Source organism: Ixodes scapularis, unplaced genomic scaffold, assembly GCF_016920785.2.
Source record: "Ixodes scapularis isolate PalLabHiFi unplaced genomic scaffold, ASM1692078v2 PGA_scaffold0__279_contigs__length_252992795, whole genome shotgun sequence".
Taxonomy (NCBI): domain Eukaryota; kingdom Metazoa; phylum Arthropoda; class Arachnida; order Ixodida; family Ixodidae; genus Ixodes; species Ixodes scapularis.
In genome coordinates this window covers 166,662,705-166,678,556 of record NW_024609835.1, presented here as the reverse complement: position 1 = coordinate 166,678,556, position 15,852 = coordinate 166,662,705, and the positions used below count along the sequence as shown (strand labels likewise).

General features: G+C 41.6%; 1 protein-coding gene across 3 annotated transcripts in view; it reads left to right on the top strand.

The window, feature by feature from the left end:
* LOC8030970 (fasciclin-2) overlaps nucleotides 1-15,852 on the top strand; it is a 126,340-nt gene that overhangs the window by 70,638 nt on the left and 39,850 nt on the right. For all 3 annotated transcript variants that reach the window (XM_042290337.1, XM_029970246.4, XM_029970194.4), the window contains exons 8-10: nucleotides 2,020-2,159; nucleotides 14,802-14,955; nucleotides 15,497-15,684. In XM_042290337.1, the coding sequence (XP_042146271.1) occupies nucleotides 2,020-2,159; nucleotides 14,802-14,955; nucleotides 15,497-15,684 (482 nt within the window). The remainder of the gene's footprint in view (nucleotides 1-2,019; nucleotides 2,160-14,801; nucleotides 14,956-15,496; nucleotides 15,685-15,852) is intronic.

Below are 15,852 nucleotides of genomic sequence, written 5' to 3'. Positions count from 1 at the left end.
CTTCCCACCATCCACCAGATGTGAATTTGAAATCGTTTAATTAGGTTTAAAATTAGTTCTCCTGTGTTTTACAACGCGATATTGACATTTTCGAGGTGGTGCCTGTTCCTAGCCCATATTTATGCAAAAAGATTGGCGCTAAAGTTTAGTTTCCGTACTCCTTTAAGCGGTATGCAATTACATGGAGTTCTATGGGAGGCGAACCGGTGGTTTAAAAAAGCCGCGTTATACCCGGTCCTGCACTATAAGTGGTTACGTTGTAAGTGGTCTATACTGTATCAAGGTCCTTTAATGCAATCCCTGTTTGGTTTGTTTTTAATTTATTTTTAATTCATGATGAACTTGCACAGCCTAGCCTTCATGGGTGAATTTGGGGAGATCTGGACATTTACTTTGAACACTGTTTTGGATAAGAGATAGGCAAATATAATGACACCTCTGAAGATCCATTTTGTAACTTGCAGACTTTCATAGTTGAAAAATGTTATGAAATGTCAGACTTTGATGTGTAATTGCTATACAAGGTTTGGTGCCATCACTTTTTTAAGTGGCGCATATGTTGCACGAATCTATCACTGTGCACTAAGCTTGTTTTGATCTTGCACGTTGAATTTTTTTTTTTCAATACACTCGTAGAGCGAAGCATCTTACACAGCAAGCACTCTTGTCGGTCGCACGGGGATTTCTATGAAGGTACTTTACTGTAGTAATTTCATTCAGTTTTAGAACTCTAAAACAGCGGTTCTCAAAGGGGGGTTTGCAAAGCCCTGCCTCCTCAGTCAAGCCCGGCAATAAAAGTTGTATTTTCTCAGATCCCGAAGAAATGTTTCAGCTTTTGGGCGAGTTTTTTCATGTGTACTATGTCAATAAGAGAGGTCTACTTCACATTAGCCCTTAATTATGTACATTTATTAAATCGTCACCTCTACCTTTCCTCTCCTCTCACCCCGAACGGCGTCCTTCATCCTCTCCGCCGATCCACAAGGGGTCCGCGAAACATCAATGGTTGAGAACCACTGCTCTAAAAGAATTGGCCACAGCTACATTGCATGGAAATGACTACTTTGCAATGAGGAGCAGTTACTTTGAGCACTGTGGGGAAGGAGTTGTAGACTTTTCATATTTTCTGCAGCACCACCACAAAACTTCCTTTTCAAACCTTTTGAAAAACCATATTTCATAGCCTGCCATTTGCATTTGAATCTGTCTTAGCTTTTTTCAATAACATACTAATCCTTTTACAACAGTTTTTGGTAAATTTTAAACATGGATAGCTGCTCATCTTCTTTATATTTTTAATTCTTTTTTTCGGTGCAGCATGGCGTTCTTTTTTTGTTCTTGCACCAAGAAGACCACAAATAATTTCTTCATCTTCGTCTGTAGCCCTTTGTTTTATGCAGAATGTGTTTAAAACTAGGGTTCCATAAAAAAAAAAAAAAAGTCCCCAGGAAAGTGTAACACACTAAATTTGGTGCGAAAATTCAATTGGTTGTAATTATACATTAGTAGACCCTTTTCAAAAGTCCACCGAGCAGCACTGGCGGTCGCCATTGTTCGGACATGACTCGCGTGATTGGGTCAGAGTCCTTGCCGAACGCTGACGCAGCGCTTGTTTTCAACACTAGCTGAGCCGAGTTCACGCCGAATGCTGAAGCAGGCCTCTTGTCCTTATGCGTCCTCGGAGTATGTGATCAAGCAATGGCGGACAGGCGTTGGCACGGACCTTTGAGAAGAGTCTCTTTGGGTTTCCTCATTCAATTTATTGGGGAAATGGTGCATCCCGCTGAATTTAGTGGATTTACATTTGGCAGACTTCAGCATGGCTCATCCAAAGAAAGGCTTGTAAACAACCGGCGGAGCTCAAACGGAGCTGCACATTTCATACCTCCCAACTTTATTTGTAGAACTAAGATAGATGTAAAGTTTTGGGCGTTTTTCTTACTTCGCCTTCCCGTTCTTTGTGCGTCTCAGTTTCAGAAGGTTGAGTTTTGACTGTCGGGACCGCCTTTTCCCCTGCAGTGATCCCCAAGATCACGGAGTTCCGCAATGCGACGGTGTCCGTGGGGCAGGAGGTGACGCTGGAGTGCCGGGCCCACGGGAAGCCCACCCCCGACATGAAGATCCGGCAGGACGGGACCACGCGCTTTCCCCTCGACCAAGTGAGTGCCCCTTGCAGAGACTTTGAATGTGGCACTTGCTTTTTCTTTGGAGAGACGAGTTGCTGCTTGCAGTTCTGCCGGGGCAAGGGGATTCCTTTGGAACCCTTTGAAAGCGATATGTGCTGTTTTGATATACTGTGCCATTCTGTGCAGCAACTAAGAGAAAAGTTCGAAGGAGCGCTACACTCTCCCGAAAAATCTTTTTTTTAATTGCCCGATTAGTAGAACTTAAGGCCCCGAGAAATAAAAGAAAACTATCGATGCAATAGTTGCGTCACGGTATGCGGTTTAGAGTACAGCTCTTTGGCGCCAGTCTCCGCGTATAGCGGCGTCGCCGTAACCGCCCCGCCAAATTTAGCAGGAAATTGAATAGGTGTTGAGGTCGCATGACGTCAATTTTCCCGCTAAATCTAGCGGAGAAACTGAATTTCTTTATGGGTGACGTCACACAAAGTCATGCGACGTCATTTTCCCCGCTATATTTAGCGGGGAACCTCAATTGGTGTTGAGGTCATATGGCGCCAATTTTCCGGCTAAATTTAGCGGGGAAACGGGGTGGAGGGGAGGGTACGAAGGAGGAGGATGGGAGGGTACAAAGAAGGAGGGGAGGGTATGGAGGAGGAGAGCATGCCTGCCCTTATGTACCCTCCTCCTCCTCGAGAGCTGCTCTCTAATTTAGCATCAGAGATCTGTAAACGTCTCATTTTTTTTATCCCTGTACCAGCTCAAAAATGTTTCTATAAATTGGTCAGCGTCACAGTGATGTCAAAATAGAAATCATTTTGTGAGCCTCCCATTGGCTGGAAAGAGTGCAGAGGACAGGTACACCCAGGGCCCATCTCTCCTCCGCACCTTCATCCTTCGCACTCTGAGAAAAGGTGCGAGAAAAAAGTGGACCGAGGATAGCTGCGAACCTGCCTCCCTCCACAACTCCATTTAAATTTTATGTTGTAGTATCGTACGTGGCAAATCGAAGCAGTTTCATATTTTGAAGCAAGTTTCTGCTCAAAGTTTGGTCGTGAGATAGGCTTTCCTGGACACTTGGGAAGCTTTTATATGCTGTTTTGAGCTGTGCTGCTATGCATGGTGACTGTAAGAAGGGTTAAGTGTGGGCTAGCTGGTGCCAATTTTTTTGTTTTTAGAAGTGGCTGTTTTTAGCGTGTAAAATATGCACATTTATCGTCGTTATAGAAACTCTTAGCGGAACGTCTGTTTAAAAGTGCTGGCAGTATTTGCAGGAGGCTCGTTTTGACGTCTCTTTGCTGGAAACACTCAAGACACTAAGATAAAGCCAGGGATAAGAGCAACGTCGTATCTCGCTTCATAAAGAATGTTTCTTTGAAATTCGGCATCCCTCTGAGACGAAGAATTGCAAACATTGCTTTCCGCAGGCTACCCTGGGAATTTGTGCGCTTTAGTCGCTGACAAAATGAGAACGGCGGAGCGTGTCTTTCGAACGCCAGGCCACAGCACGTGCTTTGTGCCTTCGGGAGTGCTTTGGCTGCGCATGCACGCTCGAGGCTCCCAAGGTGCCGAAGCACCATGGAGGGCCGGAAGCTCACGCCGGTGGCGAGACAGTCAAAGCTCTCTCCCCCGGTTCTCATCCTGTCGGCGACTATGCGCTTTTGGGCTTTATTTTTCTCCGTCCAGGTTAGCAGTAGGCTGTCTGGTGCATGAGCAAAAGCGAGGCTTGTTCCTGTCACTAAAGATGGGACCAGTTCTGCTGCTGCTTTGCTTGACTTTGATTTGCTTTGCTTTATGTGCTTCTGCAGATGCTTTTGCATTTATTATTTTGTTGTGCTTCGCATGCGCTTATGTGCTTGCGTGTGTTTGTGCCTTGGCCGCTAGGTGCAGGCTAGGTTGTTGCTAAGGCTGTTTTTATTGTGCCTTAAAATTTCTCTTTTAAGGAGGCGGTTTCATTTATGGCTCTTACAATAGGTAATATTCTAGATAAACGTGTCCTTAATTTTTGTTTGGGAATCTACTTTGCCCTTTTTTTACCAGACAAGATCCAAGCCCTTAGTGCTGGTTTTATGGTAAATGCTCTCCTTTGTTCAAGGTTCTAGCATAACGTAATTAAAGGCATTTTTCTTGCAAAAGAAAAAAAAAATGGCTTGGCAGAAGAGAAAAAAAAATAGCGAAGCATTTTTTGTTCTTCTTTTTGCATCAACAATCATGCCGAGGCAAATGTTCCTTTTCTTGCTTTGGAATCTTTTTAGTAGACTTTAGACCTTCATCAAATACCATTGACTGCCAATACTGGAAACTCGAGCCAAAATACATGGGGTTGTCGGGAGACACAGAAGTGCTGCCATCTCGGTGTGGGATGGTAAACTATGCGCTCGAAATTAAAAGGAAAACCATCATTCACTACACTATTTCTTCTCTTCACACTATCAGGAATTGTGAATATATGGCAAATCGGTGTGCCGATTTCAATTGAGCAAGAGCTGATACACGGTATTTCTGATAATGAGGTGCGCTTCATATTGGCACTAAGTGTTTAGATTATATAGATCTATGTATTACACCTGGTACAAATGACCTACCGGCAACTAGTGACTTTTAGTAAATTGACAGTTTATGGAGCTGCAGTGACTGGCTCTTTGCAGTTATAAATAAAGCACAGCAATTCAAATATGTAATCGCTCCATGGGTCATTATCTTAAATTGTATGAGATTCACTTCCAATGAGTCTGGAAATGCTACACTACGTAGTAATTACAGCCAGTAAATGCTACACTGGCTGTTTAACGAAAAGTCAGTATTTATAAGTAGAAATAGTGCCTGGTTCAGTTTTACCTGTCGTTTTGGGGCCTGGTTAGCCTCTAATGACCGCTATTACTATTGGATTATATTTCTGAGTTATTTGAACGAGTATAGACTAGATTGCCTTCCAAGGGCTATTAATTGCTCTGGGCCAATTTCCTAACCTATTTCGGGGCATATAGACCAAGCAGCTGTTTATTAGGTTGTTCCATTTGTGATAGACTTTAATGACCATTAGCGACCATTTCGTGATATTTGTAATGTTATGTCTCAGATTGGATTTGAATGACTATTATTTGATATTTTATTTTATTTCCTAATTATATGGTGGATTTCGGTTCCAAATGACTTTTAATGACAATCAATGACTATTTGTAACTATTTTGAGTTATTTGGTTGCGCACGGCCTGAGTTGGCTTTCAGTGGCCAACTTTGGCTTTTTGATCAAAATTTGACATGAAAGATATGTAGTTCAAATGGACTTCTAGTTACTTTTAATGACTTTTGGCCACTATTTCAGTTATTTGATCGTGTGCAGACTGAGCTGGCTTCATATGGCTATTATTGGCTATGTGATCATGTTTATAAATTATATGGCAGATATGGGGTCCAAATTTCTTCCGTGACTATCAATCACTATCGGTCACTTTTTCAACTTATTTGTTGTGTGCAGGCTGAGTTGGCTTCCAATGGCTACTATTGGCTATACATTCACATTTATAATTATATGGCAGATTTAGGGTCCGAATGACTCTAGTGATTTTCCATGATTATCAGTCCCCATTTCGAGTTATTTGATTGTGTGAAGACTGTGTTGGCTTCATATGGCTATTATTGAGTATATGGTTATATTTATAAATTATATGGCAGATTCGGAGTTCAAATGACTTATACTGACTATTGATGACTATTGGTCACAATTTTGAGTTATTTAATTGTGTGCAGGCTGAGTTGGCTTCCAATGGCTATTATTGGCTATACAATATTATTTTTTATATTTTTATGGCAGATTCGGGGTTCAAATAGCTTCTAGTGACTATCAATGGCTCTTAGTCACTATTTCGACTTACCCGATTGTGTGCAGACTGAGTTGGCCTAATATGGCTATTATTGGCTATATGATTATGTTTATAAATTATAATGTAGGCTTGGGGTTCAAATGACTTCTAGTGACTATCAATCACTATCAGTCACTAATTCGACTTATTTGATTTTATGCAGGCTCAGTTGGGGCTTCCAATGGCTACTATTGGCTATGCAATCATATTTTTTATTTCTACAGCAGATTCGGGGTCCAAATGACTTCTAGAGACTTTCAATGGCTATTAGTCACTATTTCGACTTACCTGATTGTGCGCAGACTGATTTGGCTTCATATGGCTATTATTGGCTATATTATCATGTTTATAAATTCTATGGCAAATTTGGGGTCCAAATCACTCCTAGTGACTATCAATGATCAGTCACTATTTCGACTTATTTGATCTTATGCAGGCTGAGTTGGCTTCCAATGGCTATTATTGGCTATATGCATCTGTTATTGACCTGGTTGGCTCGAATTGCCAAAAAATGGTTATTACTGGTTATTGGTCACAATATTCTGCTATTCTATACCTATGAATGAAAATGGCTTCAAGTGGCTATTGTTAGCCAATTGCACATCACCTTAACAATATCACCTTAAATTGCTTCAGAATGAACATTGGTGACATTTAGCGACATAGTATTCATGATGTTTTGAATGTGAATGGATTCAAGTGTACTATTATTGGCTATGGGCAGTTCTTGGCCAAATCGGATTGAAATGGCTATACATGTCTATCAGCGACTATTATTGGCAATTTATGCAATTGGAGTGTGTATAGATTTGAATGACTTCAACTGGATAGTATTGGCTATAGGCATCTATTCTTGACTTGGTTGGCTTGGATTGGCTATTATTGGCTATAATCCTGTTCCTGACTTGGGTGGCTTGCATTGGCTACAAATGGCTTAAAGTGGCTAGTATTTATAATTAGCAGCTATTTCTTTGTCCATAAACTGAAATGGCTTCATGTGGCTAGTTTTGGCTATTACCATATATTTTTACCAGACTGGCTTCAAATGGCTATGAATGGCTATTCGTGGATATGGTTGACATATCTATGCCATTTCAGTGACTATGACTGAAAATGACTTCAAATGGCTATTATTGGCTATTAGCATGTATTTTGTTAGATTGGCTTAAAATGGCCATACATGGTTGTCAGCAACTATGATTTACAATTTATGCAATTTGAGTCTATATAGATTCGAATGACTTCAACAGGATATTATTGGCTACAGGCATCTATTCTTGACTTGGTTGGCTTGGATTGGCTATTATTGGCTATAATCATCTGTTCCTGACTTGGGCAGCTTGAATTGGCTACAAATCGCTTAATGTGACTAGTATTTATAATTAGCAACTATTTCTTTGTCTACGAACTGAAATGGCTTCATGCGGCTAGTTATGGCTATTACCATCTATTTTTTACCAGACTGGCTTCAAATGGCTACAAATGGCTATTCATGAATAAAGTTGACAATTCTTGCTATTTCAGTGATTATGATGGAAAATGACTTCAAATGGCTATTATTGGCTTGCTAGTATCTATTTTGCTGGATTGGCTTGAAATGGCTATACATGGCTATCAGCAACTATTATTTACAGTTTATGCAATTGGAGCCTATATAGATTTGAATGAATTCAAATGGATATTATTAGCTATAGGCATCTATTCATGACGGTTGGCTTGGATTGGCTATTTTTGGCTATAATCATCTGTTCCTAACCTGGGCGGCTTGAATTGGCTACAAATGGCTTAAAGTGAGTAGTATTGATAATTAGCAACTATTTCTTTGTCTACGAACTGAAATGGCTCCATACGGCTAGTTTTGGCTATTACCATCCATTTTCACCTGAATTGCTTCAAATGGCTATGCATGGCTATTCATGAATATTCATTGAATGGCTATTCATGAATATCCACAATTATACTTGCTATAGCCATTGCTAGCCCATTGAAGCCAACCTGGTTAAAAATGAATGATAAAAGACAACAGCTACTAAAAGCATGTCCGGTTAGTAGATACTAAAATTTCTCATAACTATCAAGACTAGCCACTAATAGCCATTTGTGGCTATTTCAAGCCAATTCGATAAAGAATAAATGCTTATAGCCAGTAATAGCCACTTGTAGCCAGTTTCATCCAAAACCACTGAAAAAGCACTGAATTGTCAATTATACTTACTAATAGCCATTGCAAGCCATTTGAGGCAAATCGGCCAGAAATAGATGCTAATAGTGAACAATAGCCAATAAAAGCCATTTCAGCTAGTAAACATGAAACCTGCTTATAAATATCAACACTAGTCACTACTAGCCATTCTTAGCAATTTTAAGCCAATCTAAATGCTTATAGCCAATAATAGCCACTTGTAGCCACTTTCATTTAAAAACACTGAAATAGCACATAATTGTCAATTATACTCGCTAATAGCCATTGCAAGCCATTTGAGGCAAATCTGGCCAGAAATGGATGCTAATAGCCAACAATAGCCACTAAAAGCCATTCCAGTTAGTAAACATAAAACCTGCTTATAAATATGAACACTAGTCACTACTAGCCATTTGTAGCAATTTTAAGCCAATATAAATGCTCATAGCCAGTAATAGCCACTTGTAGCCAGTTTTATTCAAAAACACTGAAATAGCACATAATTGTCAATTATACTTGCTAATAGCCATTGCAAGCCATTTGAGGCAAATCTGGCCAGAAATGGATGCTAGTAGCCAACAATAGCCACTCAAAGCCATTCCAGTTAGTAAACATAAAACCTGCTTATAAATATAAACACTAGTCACTACTAGCCATTTGTAGCAATTTTAAGCCAATCTAAATGCTTATAGCCAGTTTCATCCAAAACTACTGAAATAGCACATAATTGTCCATCATACTCACTAATAGCCATTGCAAGCCATTTGAGGCGAATCTGGCCAGAAATAGATGCTAATAGCCAACAATAGCCACTAAAAGCCATTCTGTTAATAAACATAAAACCTGCTGATAAATATCCATATTAGTAACTACCAGCCATTTGTAGCAATATTAAGCCAATCTAAATGCTTATAGCCAGTAATAGCCACTTGTAGCCAGTTTCATCCAAAAATACTGAAATAGCACATAATTGTCAATTATACTCACTAATAGCCATTGCTAACCATTTGAAGCCAATCTGGTCAGAAATAGATGAGAAAAGCCAACAATAGCCACTTAAAGCCAGTCCAGTTGGTGAACACGAAAATCACTCATAACTATCAACAGTAGTCATTAATAGCCATTTGTAGCCAAACTAAGCCATTGCAATAAAAATAAATGTTTATAGCCAGTATAGCCACTTGTGGCCATTTTCATCCATAAACACTGAAAAACCCATAATTGTCAATTATACTTACAAATAGCCATTGCTAGCCATTTGAAGCAAATCTGGTCAGAAATATATGCTAATACCCAACAATAGCCCCTTAAAGTCATTCCAGTCAGTAAACACTAAAACACCTATAAATATCAACACTAGTCACTACTAGCCATTTGTAGTCATTTCAATCAAATTTATCTGAAATTTGATGCATAAGCCAATAATAGCCGCTTGAAGCCATACTCATTTTAAGTACTGAAATAGCACATAATTGTTTAATGATCTCATCAATATCCATCAGCAGCCATTTCAATTCAGTCTGGTCAAAAATAAATACAAATAGCCAACATTACCTACTTGAAGCCAATCCATTTTGTAAATATAAAAATAGCTCGAGTAATAGTTATCGACTAATTGCGGGTTTGTAGCCATTTGCACCCAATCTATTGCAAAATAGGTGCTTATAGCCAATAATAGCCACTTGAAGCCATCCTCATTCATAAACACTCAGACAGCAGATAATAGGGGTGTCGCGAACTTTTGTCGAACCAGATTTTTTGGTCGAACTTTCGGGGTTCGACTGGGTCGAACGGGTTCGACGAACCTTCGAACTTTTAACCAGATTCGACCGGTTCGACTTTGTGGACAGTGTGGCCAGACCTTTATAAAAGCATGTCTAAGTTTGGAGAAATTTTTTTTATGCGAAGGGTTATTTTTAAATTTATGAACAGTTGCAATTAAAGAAACCAATTCTAATCACTGAAGAAGTTATTAACTTAATTGTTTTGTGCTGTATTAACTGAAATAACCAATGAGCGCTGCACTTCATTCATCTCTTAGCCATTATCATCCAATCCGAAGCCAACTGGCCAGCCTGTCGCGCATGCGCACACGAGTCGAACCTCAATAGAAGGTTCGTCAAAATTTCCACTAAAAGTTCGAAAAAGTCGAACCTGGTCGAACTCGAACCGCGGCCGGTTCGCGACACCCCTAGCAGATAATTGATATTATACTGACTAACAGCCATTAGTAGCCATTGAGCCTATCTGGTCAGAAATATATTCTAATAGTCAACAATAGCCACCTGAAGTAATTCCAGTTTATAAACAGAAATAGATCAGTTTTCATGACTCATTAATATTTGTAGCCATATCTATCAAATATATATAAAAGTGGAGGCTGATATCCAATATTAGCTAGTTGAAACCATATGCATTCACCAATGCCAAAAGAGATAATGGTCAATTATCTTATCAATAGCCATTGGCAGCCATTTAAGGTCAATCTGGTCAAAGATGATGCTAATAGCCAACCAAAGTTACCTGAAGCCGTTCATAAGAGTAAGCAAACGGAAAAATCACATAATTATCAATAATAATCACTTCTAGTCACTTGGAGTCATTTCAAGTCGGTCTCATAAAAAATTGATGCCTATTGCCAATTATGGTCACTTGGAGCCAAGGGCATATGTTTCGGTAGGAATAAAACAAATAAATCAACAAGCTCAGAAAAGGTTAATAATCATTTAGATTGTACAAAATCACTATACAAACCCTGACTGGTCTATACAACACGCTGCATTTTGACATCAAAATACCAAGAGGTCCAATATCACGAGCTTGTGGTCCCTATGGTCCATCAAAAAATGGGGATATTTCATAGACTATCAATTTCTCTAGTGAGTCAGAACCACTTGATTCATTTCCGGGGAAAGTGGCGAGTTGTCCACTCCACACCGCCAGGATCGCTTTCTACTTCCGTCTCCCATTTTAGCCCGGAGTTTCCTGTATTATTCTCAACGGTATTTGCCTTCATGATGGTGAGGACTAGATACGCATCTATTGTACCTTTTTTAAAGCTCATTTGCTTTGCTAGTTAATACCCCATTCTTGTGCTATTTGCTTTTGTTCCAGAATGGACTTAAAACAATCTCTCAGCTCTTTGTGGTGTATGTAAGGCATATTAACCAAGTTTCTTTGTGCATGTGCCAGTCTCTTTGTAATGCTTACTGAGGCATGCTTACCGTAATATCCTGAGAGGTAGTCCACCTCAAATCGGGAGCAAATCGGGTGAAAATAGGGAGTGGGCTATTTCGGTGTGCGATCAAGAAAAGTTGAAAACATGCTAATTTTAGGTTGTGTCCCTGCCAAACTTGTCATTGCGGCGAGGGGCAACGAAGCAAGGATGGCTGTACTTCCCAGTCAGCAATGTTAGCTTATGTCCCGCCATAGCTAACTAGCCGCATCAACGACGAAGCCGTCACTGATTCAACGCTATGATTACTAGAAGTGGGCCATTTTCTGGTGTTTAAAAAATATAGCGAATTAAACTAAAAATTGGGGTGGGTTACCTTTTGAAGGATGGGGCATCTCTCGGGATATTACGCTGTTCTTTCCTTGTCCTTTTCTTTTTCTTATTTCTGCTGCATGCTTTTTCTTATACCATCCTATAAATCTCTAAGTCCCAATTGCCATGAGCATTGTAACTGTTGTAATTACTGATTAGTTAATGTCTCGATATTTAGTACTTGAAGTTACCAGTACCTATGCTAGTGCTATGGCACTAAAGAAGTAGTAAGCATTGCAGACTTATTACACCTTAACTAGTGAAAGGATAATGTAAGTCGATCATGACAAGGTTATAGCAACTGTTCTTGACTTGCAAATGTAACCTGTTGTAATTGAAGGACCCAGGCCTTAACAATGCTTAAGCAGATTCCAATTTTTCACATGACCAAGGCAATGTTGGCCCTTGATTGGTGTAGTGCACCACACATTTGTGTAAATATTGATGTATAAAATCTCCAGCTGTTGTTCTTAGCCACACCTAATTTTGCCAACCTGCTCCGGTCTTCAGGCCACATTGGATGCATGTTTGGGACAACCCTGGCATCTATTTGCTGTAATGTCTGTCGGCTAGGTGTTCAGTATTGAGGTGTTAAGGAGGGACACTACCTGGGAATGTCAGCTTTTGAACCGCTCACTCAATCGGCGTGATAATTGCAGGTGGGTGTTTGTAGCCATATAGAAAGAGGGCATGCCAAGCTTCAGCCCTGTGAACCAATTTTATACCCCCAGAACGAAGTAAAGCCTAGCTTTGCATGAAATCTGCTCAATGAATCTATTGTTGAGAAATGGTGTTGATAATCATATATATTTCTGGTGGAATGCATACTGGAATACCTGTTGCCAATTGCTATAAAAAGAAATTTCAGGAAATGTGCATTTTTCAAATAAAAAAAATGTATGAAATTTTGTTTCTTCACGTTTACCAAATTTTGCAAATTACAATTTTTCATAAGAAACACACATTAAAATGCAAAATCTAAGTACGTAGTAGCGGCTCCATAATATTTCGGCATATAAGCCGTAAAATATTAACTCTCTCGATAGTTTTATGCTGAAGCAATAATTTTATTAAAGGGGTACGGAAACAAAAATTGAAATATTCAGATTTCGTTCGGAAATGAGTCAAGCATGACTGATAATAACCGTAAATGATGATCGCACGTTTGTATTTTGAACGACTGGCTATATTTTTCGTTCCAAACGGTGCACTTGTGCAAGTGCTCGAAGAGAAGCGAACGGAAAGCGCGATGCATCATGGGGGTATCCGGCGCAAACAAAAACAGAATGAAAAGATTTCCCGCTTTCGTGGAGTAGCAAGGCAGGCGTGGTTATGAGCTTTGCCCTTGGTGTCGTTGTCAGCGTTGTGGTGGTGTCAATAGCGTCAGCGCGTTGCAACCGAGCCGTTCGAAGTACCCGTGGGGTGACAAGCGTGTGGCTGGCCCAAGGAGCACGTAGCTTCCACAACACTGTTAGCTTGGGACTGAACGGAGTGGGAAAAGCGACTTCTTTTTAGTTTTGAGCGACGGGGTAATCTTCTAGGGGGAGATGGCTGTGTCCGGTTGCACGAACGAGGGTTCGTGAAAGAGGGGAGTCCTTCCTTTCCGTCTTCTTGAACTGTTTGGTACAATGCGCAATTTGTGAGTTCAGCTAGGAGGAAAGCTAAGAAGGAAACTGTTGAAATTCCGAAGGGTGCCGCTGTTCCGAAGGAATCTGCCACATCACAACTACGTAGCAAGTTCCCCAATGTTGCTAGATTACCTCCCAAATAGGCTCCGCATACACCCACCAGGTGCACATTGGAAGATTGTTTATTTAGCTTTAAAATTAGTTTTCTTATGCCTTTCAACGAAAGACTGGTGTTTTTGAGGTTAGGGTGCAACATGCAACACATTCAAGCTAGAAAATGAGCGCTGGAATTTCGTTTCTTTACCCGTTTAAGGTGGGATTTATGCCAAAAAACGGATTGGAGAAAAACGCATTCAAAGTGCTCGAACCTCTCTTTTCTTTAGCATTGGTGGACTCGAATTAATTTATAGAAAAATAACTATGCACTGTAAACAAATGAAACTTTCTGGAAATGCTCTCTAGATGTTTGCGGACGTAAATAGGGCCCTTTTCAAAATCAGCTTTTTTTGCAGAAATATATTTTCTGGGGTGGTGTCCCCCCTTAAGTCTGTCAGGGGTCAATATCAGTCCAGTCTGCATGTTTTGCCTGGGTTAATTCTAACGACGCTGCCTCGTGTCTACAGACGTAACCATGCTCTTTCAAAGTCCCCTGGCACCTACCCTGTTTGCTCGAATAATTCCATCGCTGCCGAGTAACAACAATGTCTCTTCTTTCCTGCAAAACACGTGGATTAACAATCATTGTCACCTGCGTCAGGGGCATAGCGGACGACGAGACCCAAAAAGAAATATTCCTGAAAACGCAAAAAACTACATTCAATGTCATTGGGCCCGTAGAAAGAGTAAGATAACAAAACAAGAATCAGTACAAACCTCTTTCAACTTGCTGGTGTAGCGGCAAAGAAAACTGAATTAGACGGAGCCCGGGTCGCGCCCCCCCCCCCCCCCCCCCCCCCCACGGGAGCTACTGGCTCGGGACACAAGCATAATACTACCGATCTCGACGGTTACAAACATATCCACCGGTGACAATGAGCGAGTTATCCTACAAATGAATTATGCTACCTCGCAACAGCTCTCTTGGTAGGGGTGCACAACCCACGCCATCAAACTCAGTCTTCTTCGCCGCTACAAGGTCCCACCCCTGGCCCTCGGGCAGCTTTGGGGAGGCCTTGAGCAATAGTGGAAACATGGATAACAATTCCCAGAGCATGTTGATGGAATTATTTTATTTGGTTTTAAAAGTATAAATAGTGTTTTCAAGCATGTGTGTTTTCTAGGACATCATTAATTACTGCACACCTTTTTTAACTTGAACGTTCTTCATGTACAACTAGACACAGGGGCCTCGTTTACAAACGGCGCGCAAGTTAATCGTGTAGATGGGGTAGTCTGACGCTCTTTATCCGAGTGAGTCTCCGTCGAGCCTACGAATGACACGCCTCCTGGTCGGTGCAGCACTTCAAGATCCTGCAGACGCAGAATGACCAGCAAGAGACGGTGCTGACGATGAGTGCGACCAGCGCAGCGCGGGAGATGGACGGCCTGTATTACTGCTCAGCCGAGAACAAGGCGGGCAAGGTGGAACGGGTGGGACACCTCACCGTGCAGTGTGAGTGGACTCCCCCCTCCCCGTTGTACCTACTGAGTATCTTGATGTAGTCATACATTGACTCTTTATTTTTGTTATTGTTCCACACATTTTTTCTTCCTGTATTGCCCTCCTTGTGTAATGCCTCTGTTGGGGGTTTATAATTGAAGGAATTAATGAGCCAACACTGACCAACATTGGGCACACCCGTGCTTACAGGAACTGACTCCGGAAACCGCGACTGAGAACGCCAAACCAGTTTATAATCCTCTTGTGACTGCCTACGTCTGGCTGTGCTGCCTCTGTGCAGCTGGTCGTAAACCGTAACAAGAGGCCTAAAACCGGATTTTAAGCCTTTTCGGTGGTATGCAATCGCGAGTTTGCTGACTGGCCTCTAGTCGTGCCACCCAGCACACGCTGCATATGCTTGAGGTCGGTCAGAGTTGGCTGTCTCGCTTATCGTCTTTGGCTTTGACTCGGTACCCCCCTGCGAAAACGAACAGACCGGAGGCAACGTTGACGGGAGCCGAGCATGTCCTTGTTCCGTTCCCCTCTTCCCCAGTCCCGCCGCAGGTGTCTGCCCGGGAGAACCCCGTGAAGACATGGGGACAGCGCCCCGCTGTGCTGGAGTGCCTGGCGGAGGCCATCCCCAACGCCACCCTTGCCTGGTTCTACCGCAAGCAGCCCCTGCAGGAGCGGGTCAGCCAGTACTTCAAGGTGGAGAACAGTCCCGGCGCCAGCGTGCTCACGGTGGGCCTCCCCCTCCTCCTCGGCCCGCTCTCGGAGACTACTGGTCTGCCCGTGAACTGACAACTCTGAGCTTCTCTGTGGGTCAGAGCCGGGCGACTACTAGAGTAGAACCTCGTTACTACTTCTTGAAGAAATTGCGATAAAAACCATATTACCCAGGAAAACGTA